This window comes from Brachyistius frenatus, unplaced genomic scaffold (assembly GCF_029030835.1).
Source record: "Brachyistius frenatus isolate BFR_SWC_R1_liver_20210118 unplaced genomic scaffold, ASM2903083v1 Contig_14, whole genome shotgun sequence".
NCBI classification, from domain to species: domain Eukaryota; kingdom Metazoa; phylum Chordata; class Actinopteri; family Embiotocidae; genus Brachyistius; species Brachyistius frenatus.
Window position 1 is genome coordinate 4,340,218 of NW_027210613.1, and position 12,283 is coordinate 4,352,500.

General features: G+C 41.0%; 1 protein-coding gene and 1 long non-coding RNA gene across 2 annotated transcripts in view; both read right to left on the bottom strand.

The window, feature by feature from the left end:
- Window positions 1-1,339, bottom strand: part of LOC138617887 (uncharacterized) — a 110,186-nt gene extending 108,847 nt beyond the window's left edge. Inside the window, exon 1 of the long non-coding RNA XR_011310685.1 lies at window positions 1,264-1,339. This is a non-coding gene — a long non-coding RNA (uncharacterized lncRNA). The remainder of the gene's footprint in view (window positions 1-1,263) is intronic.
- A 5,669-nt stretch (window positions 1,340-7,008) lies between these two features.
- sox4b (SRY-box transcription factor 4b) lies at window positions 7,009-11,594 on the bottom strand. The gene has a single exon (XM_069693223.1). The coding sequence runs from the start codon at window positions 10,997-10,999 to the stop codon at window positions 9,752-9,754; it is 1,248 nt and encodes a 415-aa protein (XP_069549324.1). The 5' UTR covers window positions 11,000-11,594; the 3' UTR covers window positions 7,009-9,751.
- Between the last annotated feature and the right edge of the window lie 689 nt (window positions 11,595-12,283).

The following is a 12,283-nucleotide window of genomic DNA, read 5'->3' on the forward strand; positions in this document are numbered from 1 at the left end:
AACAGTCAAAAAAATGTTTCACAGAATTCAAAACAAATTTTGTTTCCTGTTGCAAATCAATCCTGTGGATGTAATTATTTTGTATGTTGCCTAATAAAAAGTTTTAGGGTAGGGCTACTGTACAGTGGAATGCAGCAAATTCAAACAAGTTGTTTGGCCACACCTTTACAAGATAAAGAAAGTTAAAAAAAAAAAAAAGTATGGAAACTTCAGTTATTTGCAATTAACAAAAATCAAAGTGAAACTCTCAAATAAACCTCAAGTTAAGCCTTTAATTTGAAATGTCTCGGCGGGTTTTTATATATGTGAAAGAAAAAAGGCAAATAAAAGCTAATTTAACACTTTGAAATTTTAAGATTAAACAACTAAATGGAAAATATTTGTTAGCAATTAATTTGACGTGTTCTAAAAGTTGTGTCCAGATGGATTTGCGCTCCTTTCTGCTGGTTTTCTTTGTATGGACTGAGAACAAAGGAGCCTTTACAGTAACAAAGAAGCTGCAGCGACTTATACCTGTTGATCTGTTTCCAATGAACTATAACAAGTTTCTTAGAGATTTTGGAAACGAACCTATTTCGTATTTATCACGTGCGCTCTTTTTGCCTCCAAACGTCACTCTTTATTCGTGCAAAAAGTTGAATTCTGTGTCATCGTTTTGTTTCTTAGAGACTTTACACCTGATTGCATTGTGCTGAATTCCCATAGTGCAGTGGCAACTTCGCAAACCCACGAAGAACATTGTCAAAAAAAATTACTGAACAAGCGAAAAAAAAACTATTTACAAACTATCTATGAGCCAATACTTGTCACTTTGTCTTTTTCTGGCGTGCGTAAAAGGTCCTTTCCTCCGCAAACTTCTGACAGGCAACTGCTTTGTCTTGTGTGTCGCAACATCCCCAAGAGACAAAAATACGGCACAAGCACAAACTCCATCTCACCTCCCTTAAAGCCTACTGTCAATTAATTCTAAGCAGCACATGCTGAGCATTATTAAGCGTTATGAAGATGCGTGTCTGAGCATCCCCTCAAGTTCTCTCCTCAAAGCGCCCCGCATCAGACAAAGGAAAGGGGGACCGCTCCTCTCGCTCTCTCTCTCTCCTTGCTGCCTCGATTTCTCTATGTCTCTCTCCCTCTCCCTCCTGCTTTGTGCTCAAGTTTGAGCGCTGACGCACCAACTACAGCCGCAACTTTTAACTGGAAATAAATGCAAAAATCGCTCCGGGGGAGAAAGCAAAGGCAGTATCCCGCTCGGAGGTAACTCACCTGGGGGTTGTTTGCTCTGTGCGCGCTGCCGTGCGTCGTGGAAAAAGTTTGAGAGGGCACATCTAGCTTTGTGTTGTGGAGTCCCCTTTGTCTACACGTGTGATAGATGGATGGGGCTCCTTTTGGCCGCGCCTAGTTCATTTCGCTCTCCAAAGAGTCCCGCCCTCTCAAAGTCAAACAACTATGCACACAACAATATCGGACTGTGGATCCGTCTGAATACTAACAGAGAGCATGGTGGCAAGTTGAAGGATTTTAATTAAGTGTATTTATGTAAACTCACCAACTTCTATTGATACGTTTTCCAAATGACATTTATTTTACCTGTCATGGTCTATTTTGTCTTATTTGTACTCATTATATTCAATTTTATCTGATTGACTTTTTTATTCACCTGCTATTTGTTTACACAGTAACACCTCTTTGTAGTCTTGGAGGTACTTTCCATTGAGAGCTGGTTCTCATCTCTGTCTCTGGCTGTCTCTGTCTCTCTGTCTGTCTGTCTGGAGACCCGTAAAAGTAACTACTTTAAAACAGTCACACCAGACCGTCTTTGCATCATCGTTTCTGTTATTTTTCCCTTCTTCTTTTGCTTAATGTTTGTGTTCACATGGCGCAGGCAGGCTCACAAAAACTTTACTGGGTGCTCCGCCATGGAGACCACCATTGTGTCTGGACAGGTAGCAGGGGAACAAAGGAAGAGACAAAAGAAAAAAGGTCTCTTTGTATTGTAATGCACAGAGTGGCTTGTAAAAATAAATAATGCCGTGGCTCAGCGGTGCGGCTACCAGGTGAAACCTCAATCCTTGAAAAGCTTTATTTGGCATTAATTTAGGCCTGAGGTTCAGAGAAATGGTCTCAGTCATCTTCTTGACAGATGTAAACAAAAACAAACACACAATCACACAAAAAAAGGTATTTGAGAATTATACCTTTTTTTTTCTTTTTTTTTTTTACATATAACAGTTGAAAAAACTGTTGTTGTACTTAATTGTATCTCATTAAATTTGATTAGATCAGAATTTATTGATTAAATCCCAACACATCTTATAGACACGGCACAATACGTTAATTTCAACTGTTGTGTAAGAGCATTCTTAGGGCCCTCTATAGGACCAATATGTCATCACACTTAAACAAAAGAACAGGTCATTTGAGGTAACTTTAGTCGTCACAGAAACAATAATCAACGTGATTAACTTTGTGCCATCGCCGCAGTTTGGTTACGTTTAGGCACCAAAATTACTTTTCGGAGAAGATGGTTAGTGTTTTGATGAGTACGTGTGTTACAGATGTTGCGTAACTTACATAACAAGTATGTGACGTAAAAATTGATAGGTACTAGACATGCGTTAAATCAGCTGAAATCAGTTAACGTTCATTTTTGGTTTTAAGCCAGCTACAAACTGTGTGAAAGTCCTGTGTTTGATCCATCCAACCACCTATGACTTTTAACACTCTTCAACAATCTATGCTGCTGTTTTAGTGGTGAGGAGGGGCTCGTATTCAGGACTAAAGTTGATCGTTTTCTGAACTTTCGCATGAAAAATGACTTTGTTTCTTTTAACCAACACGAGTTCCAAATTTGCATACACCTGCTGCGAATAATAAATGTAAACCCATTACATTCTAAAATTTGCTGAGCGCAGTAGTCCAGTAACTTGACCTTTTTACATCAAATAGTGAGACAGAACATCTGTTAGTGCATGTGTGGTCGAGCAATTTTCAAGTAACACAAGAAGGGAAAGTGAAACAAAGCTATTGGTGATACAGTCTCCGGTGGTAATGTTTTGCAATTGTGTTGAGAAGGGGGGACAACGAGGCAGGGGAGTAGTGTGGTGTTGCAGAGAAAAGCTAAGGCAGAGAAGAAATCATAACTGTCTCCCCTCTCGCAGTTGTAAGTCTGCCTGTTAGGCCTGAATGTAATAAATCCAAGCCCCAGAGAAACAAAGCAACCAGACCGACAACAGACATACATTTGCAAATGCATGCAGTGACAGTTATTAACAACACACTTCTTCACGGGCAGATAGAAATGTTGTCTGTGTGGCCCTGCCTGTTAAACTCGACCTGGGTCCTAGAAAACAGACAAACAAACAGGAACTTGTCTGTGTATCCTGGTTATGATGTTTCTGTTTGTGTGAATGCGAGCTTGTGGGAACACCTAGACAGAGCCAGTCAGGTAGAGACTCGAAAACTAAACATAACAGACACGACCAACCACTGTGTCCTGCATTTATATGCCAGAGAGACACAGGTGAATAATGAAAAGGGGAGTGCTGCTGTTCATGAAACTGTGTGTACTGAAAACAACTGAAACACGTGGCATTTGTGCAAAGAAGGAAATAGCAAGAAAATGCATAAAACAGAGAGAAGGGAGAAATAGTCATATACCCCCGCTTGTCACTGCACCATCCACCCTCTCTGGGTTGAGCTCAGAAGGGCTACATATACAGACAGGCAGACATAGAGATACAGTCATACCTCTCTCACCCCCCCTCCGGCAGAGCTCTTATCCCCCCTGCTGTGGTTTTACTGGGCCACTGACTCCAGCAGTCAGCCTGCTCCGCTCCGCTCTGCTCTGCTCTGCTCTGCCCTGGCTGCTGCCTGCACATCTCCCACTGAGGAGTCAGCTGAGCCAGGCATGAGACTGCACACTGAACAGGCTGCATACAGCTCAGAGGAGCTTAACGCACACACAGAAGTGCTGTAACTGTTTGGAATTTTTGCAAGATTATACCACACACTGAAGATATTATCTCCTCACATGCATACATATTTATCACGGGGATGTTAAGAAATAAAGTATTATGCAGTGGGTATTTACCAAACCCTATGACGGCCAGCTGAAAAGACTGTTTACGTACTGTGTAAAGTTAGTCGTTACGCACAGCCAATTAAGCTGCAATAAAAATGTGTATATCTGCATTTTGTTTCGATGCTGAGGGCTTAGTTATAGCAGCAGCATCATAACATCAGCTATGGATCCATGCACTATTGCACAATCACTGTATTTTCTCTGCAAGTGCGAACATTTAGTAGTACCAGTGCTGTTTTTTTTTTAGACATAGCTCCAATTATAAGTGTAGTTTACAATCTGTTTTGTGTCTTCCACTTCTCTTTATCTACTTCCCTGTCCTATTACCACACGAGAACTCATGACACCAAACTAATTCCCATACTTTAAGTCTAGCTGTCTAAAAGTAATTTTGCATCCAATTATAGCATTAAAAAAATACAAAGCACCATGAACTGAAAAAAACCCCAAAAAAACCACTAGTGTTTTGCCCATACTTCATGATTTCACATCAATTAGTTAATGATAGCTATGATTGAAAAGAATATGATTGAAAAGATGTAATAGCTACATCTTTTCAATAATGTCCTACAAAAATGTGAACTATAATGCAATAGAACAGAATATGTAAATTATTGTTCCAAATTACATAGTTTTTTCTTAAAAAAGCTGATGGACGACAAGGGACAATATCTATTTATATCTATGTATCTATGTCTATATATAGGTAGATATAAATATTTATATAGATATTTGTTGATATACTCAGTGTCTTGTCTTGCCACAGAAATACCCATGTCATGCAGTGTAATGCACATGCAGGCACGCATGCACACGGACACTCACACATATGCACACACACTAAAACACATTTACAAACTGTAGACAGACAGACATGCTTGTCAGCTACGCTGGAGGGCCCTTGGCTGACTGCTGCTAAAACAGCCCTTCCCCCACAATAAGGGTCTGTCTGGGAGAGGGGGAAGGGGAATTATGACTGTCTGAACGGCAGCATACAGCACAACAGGGTAGAGTAGAATAGAATAGAATAGAATAGAATAGAATAGAATAGAATAGAATAGAATAGAATAGAATAGAATAGAATAGAATACAGAACAGCCTTAAGTCTGGAAGGAAGCCCAAGAATATGAAAGCCAATTAAGGTGGCCCTAGTATGTGTGCAGCTTTTATTAATGATGTAAATGTGCAATGTAATTTTCTTCAGAAGGAATAGATTTTAGGCCATTACAAAACTAAAGGTTAAATATTTATCTGGTCAATTGCAGTATCATAATTGAGCTGTTCATGCTGGATTCTAGGCTTTTGTTGTGTGCTATCTGCATTTCCTATCCAGGAGGGTTGTGACAAGGCAGGCAATATATATATATATATCTTTCATATCATCAGGCATTAGTGAGTCATCTTTTTAACAGTGACCGTTTTGTAAAATATGCAGGAGAACAGAGCAGTCTGACCATCCATACCTTGTTATTCATTATAATGTTTTATGCTCATAAAGATTCAAGTGAACCTAAAAACAGTTTCGTATTTTGAAATTTGTGACAATACACAATATCACACCCAAAGATAATTGGAGGTAGAGGTTAATTAATGGGATTTAGTGCTGTTGGGAGCACCACTTGCGTGTTCTGTTTACTTCAAGTGACACTAGACCATTTTCTGTTTTCACCCAGTAGCACCACAGTTTTAAGTTATTCATAAAGCATTTCATTTTTAGCCCCTCAAGCCACAAATCAATTGTACATGGCTGTTTGAACAGATAAGTGCTGCTTTTTATGTGGTTTCTTTCTGATGTCAAAAACTATGCAACACAGTTTAGAGAACCAGATATACGGTGTTTTTTTTAGACCTAGAGCTGGGCCATGCCATATGGTCACATAATAATCGCTATGGGATATCCAGGTCCCAGATATACACTCCCATATTAAGTATATTTTGAATGCATGATGTAGACTTAAGCCTTATGGGGACTTTACATGAAAACATATCAAATATATGTCACAATGGGGTCAGGTCAATTTCATTGATTTTCTCTGTCTGAGTCCATATAAATGCATCTATTTCTTGGATCCACAGTTGAGTTATAAGCTTCCCAAAGCCTTTTTACAGAATCAACGCCATCCTGATTCTATAGAGGGTGGAGCCTGCCTTAAAATCTTTCAGAATCGGTCCTGCCTATATTGTACTTTATCTGGGATTAAACTGGGCACTTCCATAGCTTAGTTCGCTTTCCAAACTCTTGGTAAACCGTCTGCGGGCCATTCATACTCAATGTAGAAGACGCTGTGTGCAAAAAAAAATCATAAGGATAAGCAGATGTAGATTATAAAAACTGACTTAATGTGATATTTTATAAAACAAATATTTTCTTCTTTGGTATGAAGCAACATTTGAACAACTATCAGTACCTTAAAAAATGATCCGTAAAAAATAACCTATTTTGATTTTTCTGTCTCAGCAGTTCATGCAATCATAATGTTACCCTGTTGAAGTATGAAGTTAGTGTTTGGAAGCACATTGCCACACAAATGGAGTGGATTTCCCCGAAGCAGTTCCTGTTCATTTACCATTTTATTGGTTATTACATGTACTTTGGAAACCCATCCACATCCACATAGTATGGTTTGCTATTAATTGTTATTTCTCTACCCAACTTAATTACGTGTTGCCATAAAGTGGGGAACAGCTACTAGCTGATGCAGTGTACATTAAGTAAAAGTTTTGACGGTCCTGTATGTTGATTTAAAATCGAATGTTTTTTAAAAGCAATGACAAAACCATAACTAATCACAACACAATGTTAGTACTGATCATTAGGAGTTGATGTTAGCTATTATTTTCTTATTTGTGGCATATAATAATGCCTACACAAACACTGACCACTTGTGGAGATAACATGTTGAAGGATCAAGAAAACACTTGTAGAGTTTCAGTTCCAGCTGATATTTATTTCCTTCCTTGAAAAAGTTCTGTACACAAGTTTGTATCAACAATCTGACAGGCAGTGAATGGACACAATTTAGCTGGCATGAGTTCCCCCCCTTTCTCTGAGTCTCAAAAAAAGGGTGGTTCCTTTGTTTATGGCATGATTAGAGACAATAAATGATAATTCTACACAGCATATTGCACAGGATGGATGAAAAATAAAGTTAATATATTTAAAAATGCTTTCATATATATATAAAAAAAACAGTCTGAACTGACCACCTTAAATGTAAGTAAGGATGTGTAAAAGATAGCAGTTCTAGACAGTGCCTGTCCTCGATAGCAACAACGTACATAAACACACAATCTTTTTGCTTTATGATACAGTCAAATATACAAAGATCGAGTTCACGTTTCACCGTTTTTCCTCATTTTTTCATTTTTTTCTGAAAAACACAACAGCTAATAACCTGAATCTGAAATACAAATGCTATTCACCATGCCATAAAGATACTAAAACAATTATTACCTAAGAGTTAGCCGACAAGTAGAAAAGATTATATATTCAAATACAATGAGAAACGCAGTACAAGTAGGTGTTGCGGAACTCAAGTCAGAAATTTGAATATGCTTGATGTTATCATCCTTGTTGTTTGCTTGCTATATTGATAGCCTGTTCAATCCAGTGGTTGATTGGCAAATATGACATCAGTTAATGAAAACATCAAGAAACAAGTCAAATTTAAAGCTACAATCTCCTCGTAGTTGTCATAGGCAAGATGTCTGACAGGAAATGTAAAAAGCAAGTGGCTGCTTCAGATAGTGACGCTATTAAACCCACATGGTCCACGGTAATAGCCTCCAGAAATAATGCGTTCCTGTGTCTTTAAGGAGCCTGCAGACTGGCACTGTAAACGTAGAAGGTAGGCTGATACGAAGACTGGTGCTGCTTTCAAGTGCTGTTGGGAAAAATCGCAATTACACCCTTGCTATGCTTGCACTGCAGATGAGACGTTCACGGATTGGACATGAAAGAAGTCTCATCAGTATTTGCTGGTAAAAGTTAAACAAAGTTTGCCTAAAAAGACGAATTACACACCTGATTCCTGTTGGCTCCTCTGCTAAGTCAAAAAAAAAGTAGCTCGGTGCCTTTAATTTCTAAAAATCAAGACTACAGGCACCACAGTGTTAGGAGGTCTGCTCTGCTGTTTGTCCTCACAAAAGCATTTCCACAGGCAGTTGAGCCTCACAAAGTGTACGAGCTTACCACAAGCACTTGAAGGCAGCATGAAAACCAGCCTGCCGGGGTATTAAACATTAGGAAATCCAATACAGCTGTATTAGTAAGCTACACACACCGATTGTTGACTCCCCCATTTTTCTATATAGATTTGTACAAAAATACACTGAGAAAATAATCAAACTGTTTCCTCTCTTTTAAGTGTCCAAAAGTGTGTACATTTAAATATAAAAAAGAAATCAAAAGTTGTGTGTTTTTAAAACTCTAGCCCTTCGCCTGAGAAGGAAATGTGACAGACACAGACATACTGACAAACTGTGTAAGAAAAAAAAAAAAGAAAACAGGACAAGATCATGTATACAAGAAAAAAAAAAAAAAAGATCAAGTCAAAAATGCTTGGCCCAGTATATAAATACAACATCCCATATAAAATGGCATCTGAATACATAAACAAAGCTCAGAGGATGAAAAAAAAAAAAATCGGTGAGGATTTCTCTATAGCTATCATCTGAAATCAACATTAAAGGATTTTGGTCCTGAATCATAGAGAACACGTGTATAAAGTTCAGCACAGATTTGAAGTTGCGGTTGAATCCTGAAGTCTGAAAAATTACGACAGCTGGTGATTATTTCAATGTCCATTTTTTTTTTTTTTTTTTTTTTTTTTTTTTTTTTTAAGAGAAGAACCGAAGCGAGCGCCACCTATCCATTTAAATAACCCTAATACTAGTTTTTAAACTGCTCGACAGTCTCACAGAAAACCTCAGCACAAGATAGGAACAAAGTAGGCTATCATGCTTAACATGTTTTTTGCTTTTGAGAAAATATTCGACTTTTAAAAAACATCAACCCACCTCGGTTTCATAAAAAAAAAAAAAAGAAAAGAAAAAATAAGAAAAAGAAAATCCCTCTCGGTGACACACCACAATAAAAAATAAAAAAATGTCGCACGGCAGTCCTATTTCTGTACCTTTTTAGTGGTGACGTTCACTTGGCGATTGGTAAAAAGTTGTGAAATGTCCCTTTTTTTCTTTTCTTTTTTTTTTTTTCAAATCAGCAACAACATGGATTAAGTGAACGGCGGACCGCATTACGTGCAAATCAATCACAGTTAAGTTGTTCAGTTCAAAACAGTCCAAGGACTGAGCGTTTCACTGTCAGGAAACGGCCAGGCTCTCCTTTTCTCTCCTCTTGTTTTGCACTCCCTCCACACTTTCGTGGTTGTACCGAGTCCCACAGTCCACGCATCCAAAGAAAAGTACGAAAAGCAAGTTATTCGCTTTAAAGTTTAGCTTTCCAAGGACTTGCAGCTCTTGCCCGATGAAGGCGAGAAGGGACGGGGACTAGTTTCAGTGGGGTTTGTTTTACTAGTCTGGTGTAGTTAACACAAACTATTGCGCCCACTGTCGCTGGAACCCCCGTTTCTGTTTGTGATCATATTTTTTTTGCGCGCAGGATTTTTTTTTTTTTTTTTTTTTACCTGTCGTTTGTTGCCTTTTGCTCTCTCAGTACGTGAACACCAAGTTGGAGATGGTGGACTCCAGCCAATCCCCGGAGATCATCTCGCTGACTTCGGGCGTGCAGTAGTCGGGGAACTCGAAGTGGGACCCCCCGGAGCCGGACTCAAAGTTCAAATCCCAGTCCCTGTCCAGCACCGAAGAGCCAAAGCTCCCCAGCGACATGCTGTCGAAGCTGGGGCTCGGGTTGATGTCGAGCAAGTCGTCCTCGAACTCTTCATCCTCCGAGGAAGAGGAAGAGGACGAGTGGGACGAGGCGGAGGAGTGAGAGCCGGAGGGAGTGGGTGACGAAGCCCGCCGACTGCTGTAGGTGTGTCCGCCGTGGCGCTCCGAAGACCCGCCCAGGCTACTGCTGCTGCCGGGGGACTCGGCGCCTTCCTCCCTGCCGCTGGTCGCGTCCTCGTACAGGCTCAGCGGGTCGCTGGAGTCCGCCGAGCTGCTGAGCGTCGGGCTGGCCGGGACCACGACTGAGGACGCGGGGCTTACGCTCAAGCTGGCTCCGCTGTTCCCGAAGACGTATACTCGCTTGGGCTTCTTGCCATCCGGTATTTGCTTGGCAGCTGAGGACACCGATTTCGACTTGTAGAGGGAGTTGTGATGGTGCTCTGATGGGTGCTCAGAGGCAAACAGTGATGCTTTGGTGCTACTGCTGCTGCTCCCGAAAAGTGATTTGTGGGGTTTGCTGCTGCTGGGTGATTTGGATCCATTCTTCCTCGAAGATGAGGATGTCTTAGTGCTGGTGTTGTTCGAGCTACTATGAAGTTTTTCTCCCTTGTCTCCGTTACTGCCAGGCTTAGACGCGCTTGACTTTACCTTCTTTCTTGGCCGGTACTTGTAGTCGGGATAGTCCGCCATGTGCTTGAGCCTGAGCCGCTCCGCCTCTCTGATGAAGGGGATCTTGTCGCTGTCTCTGAGCAGCTTCCACCGCTTCCCTAGCCTCTTTGAGATCTCAGCGTTGTGCATGTCCGGAGACTGCTCCATGATCTTTCTCCTCTCTATCTGTGACCACACCATGAATGCGTTCATGGGTCTCTTGATGTGGCCGCTGGGAGTTTTACACCATGCCGGGTTGTCTCCCAACTTGTCGCCGGCGGTCGAAGAAGCCGTGGAGCCCGGGGAGAGAGGCGAGGCGGCCGGGTCCAGGTCCATACATGCACCGGAGTCGGAGCTCGAATCCCCGGCAAAAAAGGACAGCGCCTCGGCGGTGCTCTCTGTGTGGCTCATTTTCTGCACCATGCTGTCCAGTTACACACGGAGGGAGAGCTGTATTTGCTCTTTCTCTCCCTCTCTCCTTGGTCCTCTGATTCACTTTAAAGCAAACTCAGCTCTTTTCTCCACCTCTTCAGTTTGAGCTGAGTTGAAACAGTGCAAGCAATAATTCACTCCTGAGATGCGCCGTAAACTCGATTATACTTCAGTCCAGAGTAGCCCTAAAAGGCTAGATGCGTACAAAAAAAGTTTAATTTCCAGGTTCTGTTAAAACATAGAGCTCACTCTCCACTTTGTACCCTGTGATCGGTCTCTCTCAGTCTCTTCCTTCTGTGTTATAAAATCAGATCAGCCGTGTGGTCACTGAACATAGTCTATACAGCTGCAGAGCGCAGTCTGAGTGCCACACTGTGCGTTTGGGAACTTACAAAGGGCTCCCAAGTATACTGTGTAAGGTAAGTGCTTGTCTCTGCATCAGCTCTGTCCCCTCTCCTAGAAACAAAAGCCATGCATGCTGGGGAAGGAAAAAAAAAAAAAAAAAAAAAAAAAGCAGCTAGAGCGAGTTACACTGTCCGCCTTCCATCTGCAGACCTACAGTCGCGTTTCAAGCAGCCCTCCAGACCCGGCCCCCCTTGCTTGCATTTATCCCTTCCCGTGATACAACGGCGATAAAAATCCACCAATCGGACGCTGTCACTACCCTGCCTCTGCGCCAAATTCACGCCCCCTTCCGCGCTGATTGGCCGAAAATGGAATCTAATAATAATCAGCGCGTGCAATGAGGAGCCTCGTGTCTGACCTCATTCCAGAATACAACAAGAAACTTCAATTTTTTTTTAAAGAGACACTGGCTCATGTTATGAACCCCCCCCCCTCCTTTCCTGCTCTCTTACTACTAGCCCATGTGTATACCATTAACACGTAGACTGCATAGGAAGCTAAGTACACTTTACCATATGGCAGTTTGAACACTATGTGCAGCTTGTACCGCGTTGCCAGGAACAGAATAGAAGAAATATATCAACCTTGTATTTCCACCTGCACAGGCAGTGAGGATGTTGTGAATGGTGCGCACCCATAATACTGAATAAAGACAAACCAGAAGCCAGCGCAATGCAGCTCATGTAGTAATGCATTACCTAATGTTTTCAGAGTATTAAAGATACAGTAGAGAGTAAAAAAAAAGGCTGACGCGGTTTTTATTTTTTTTTATTTTTGACATACTGTAGTTTTTATAAAATGATCACTAATCTTTAAAAAAAAGAGGTCTTTTTAAAAAAAAATATATACATATATATAATTTTAATTGGT

Excerpts from the sequence above, each read along its gene's own strand:
- sox4b (XM_069693223.1), bottom strand. The coding sequence starts at position 10,999 with ATGGTGCAGAAAATGAGCCACACAGAGAGCACCGCCGAGGCGCTGTCC.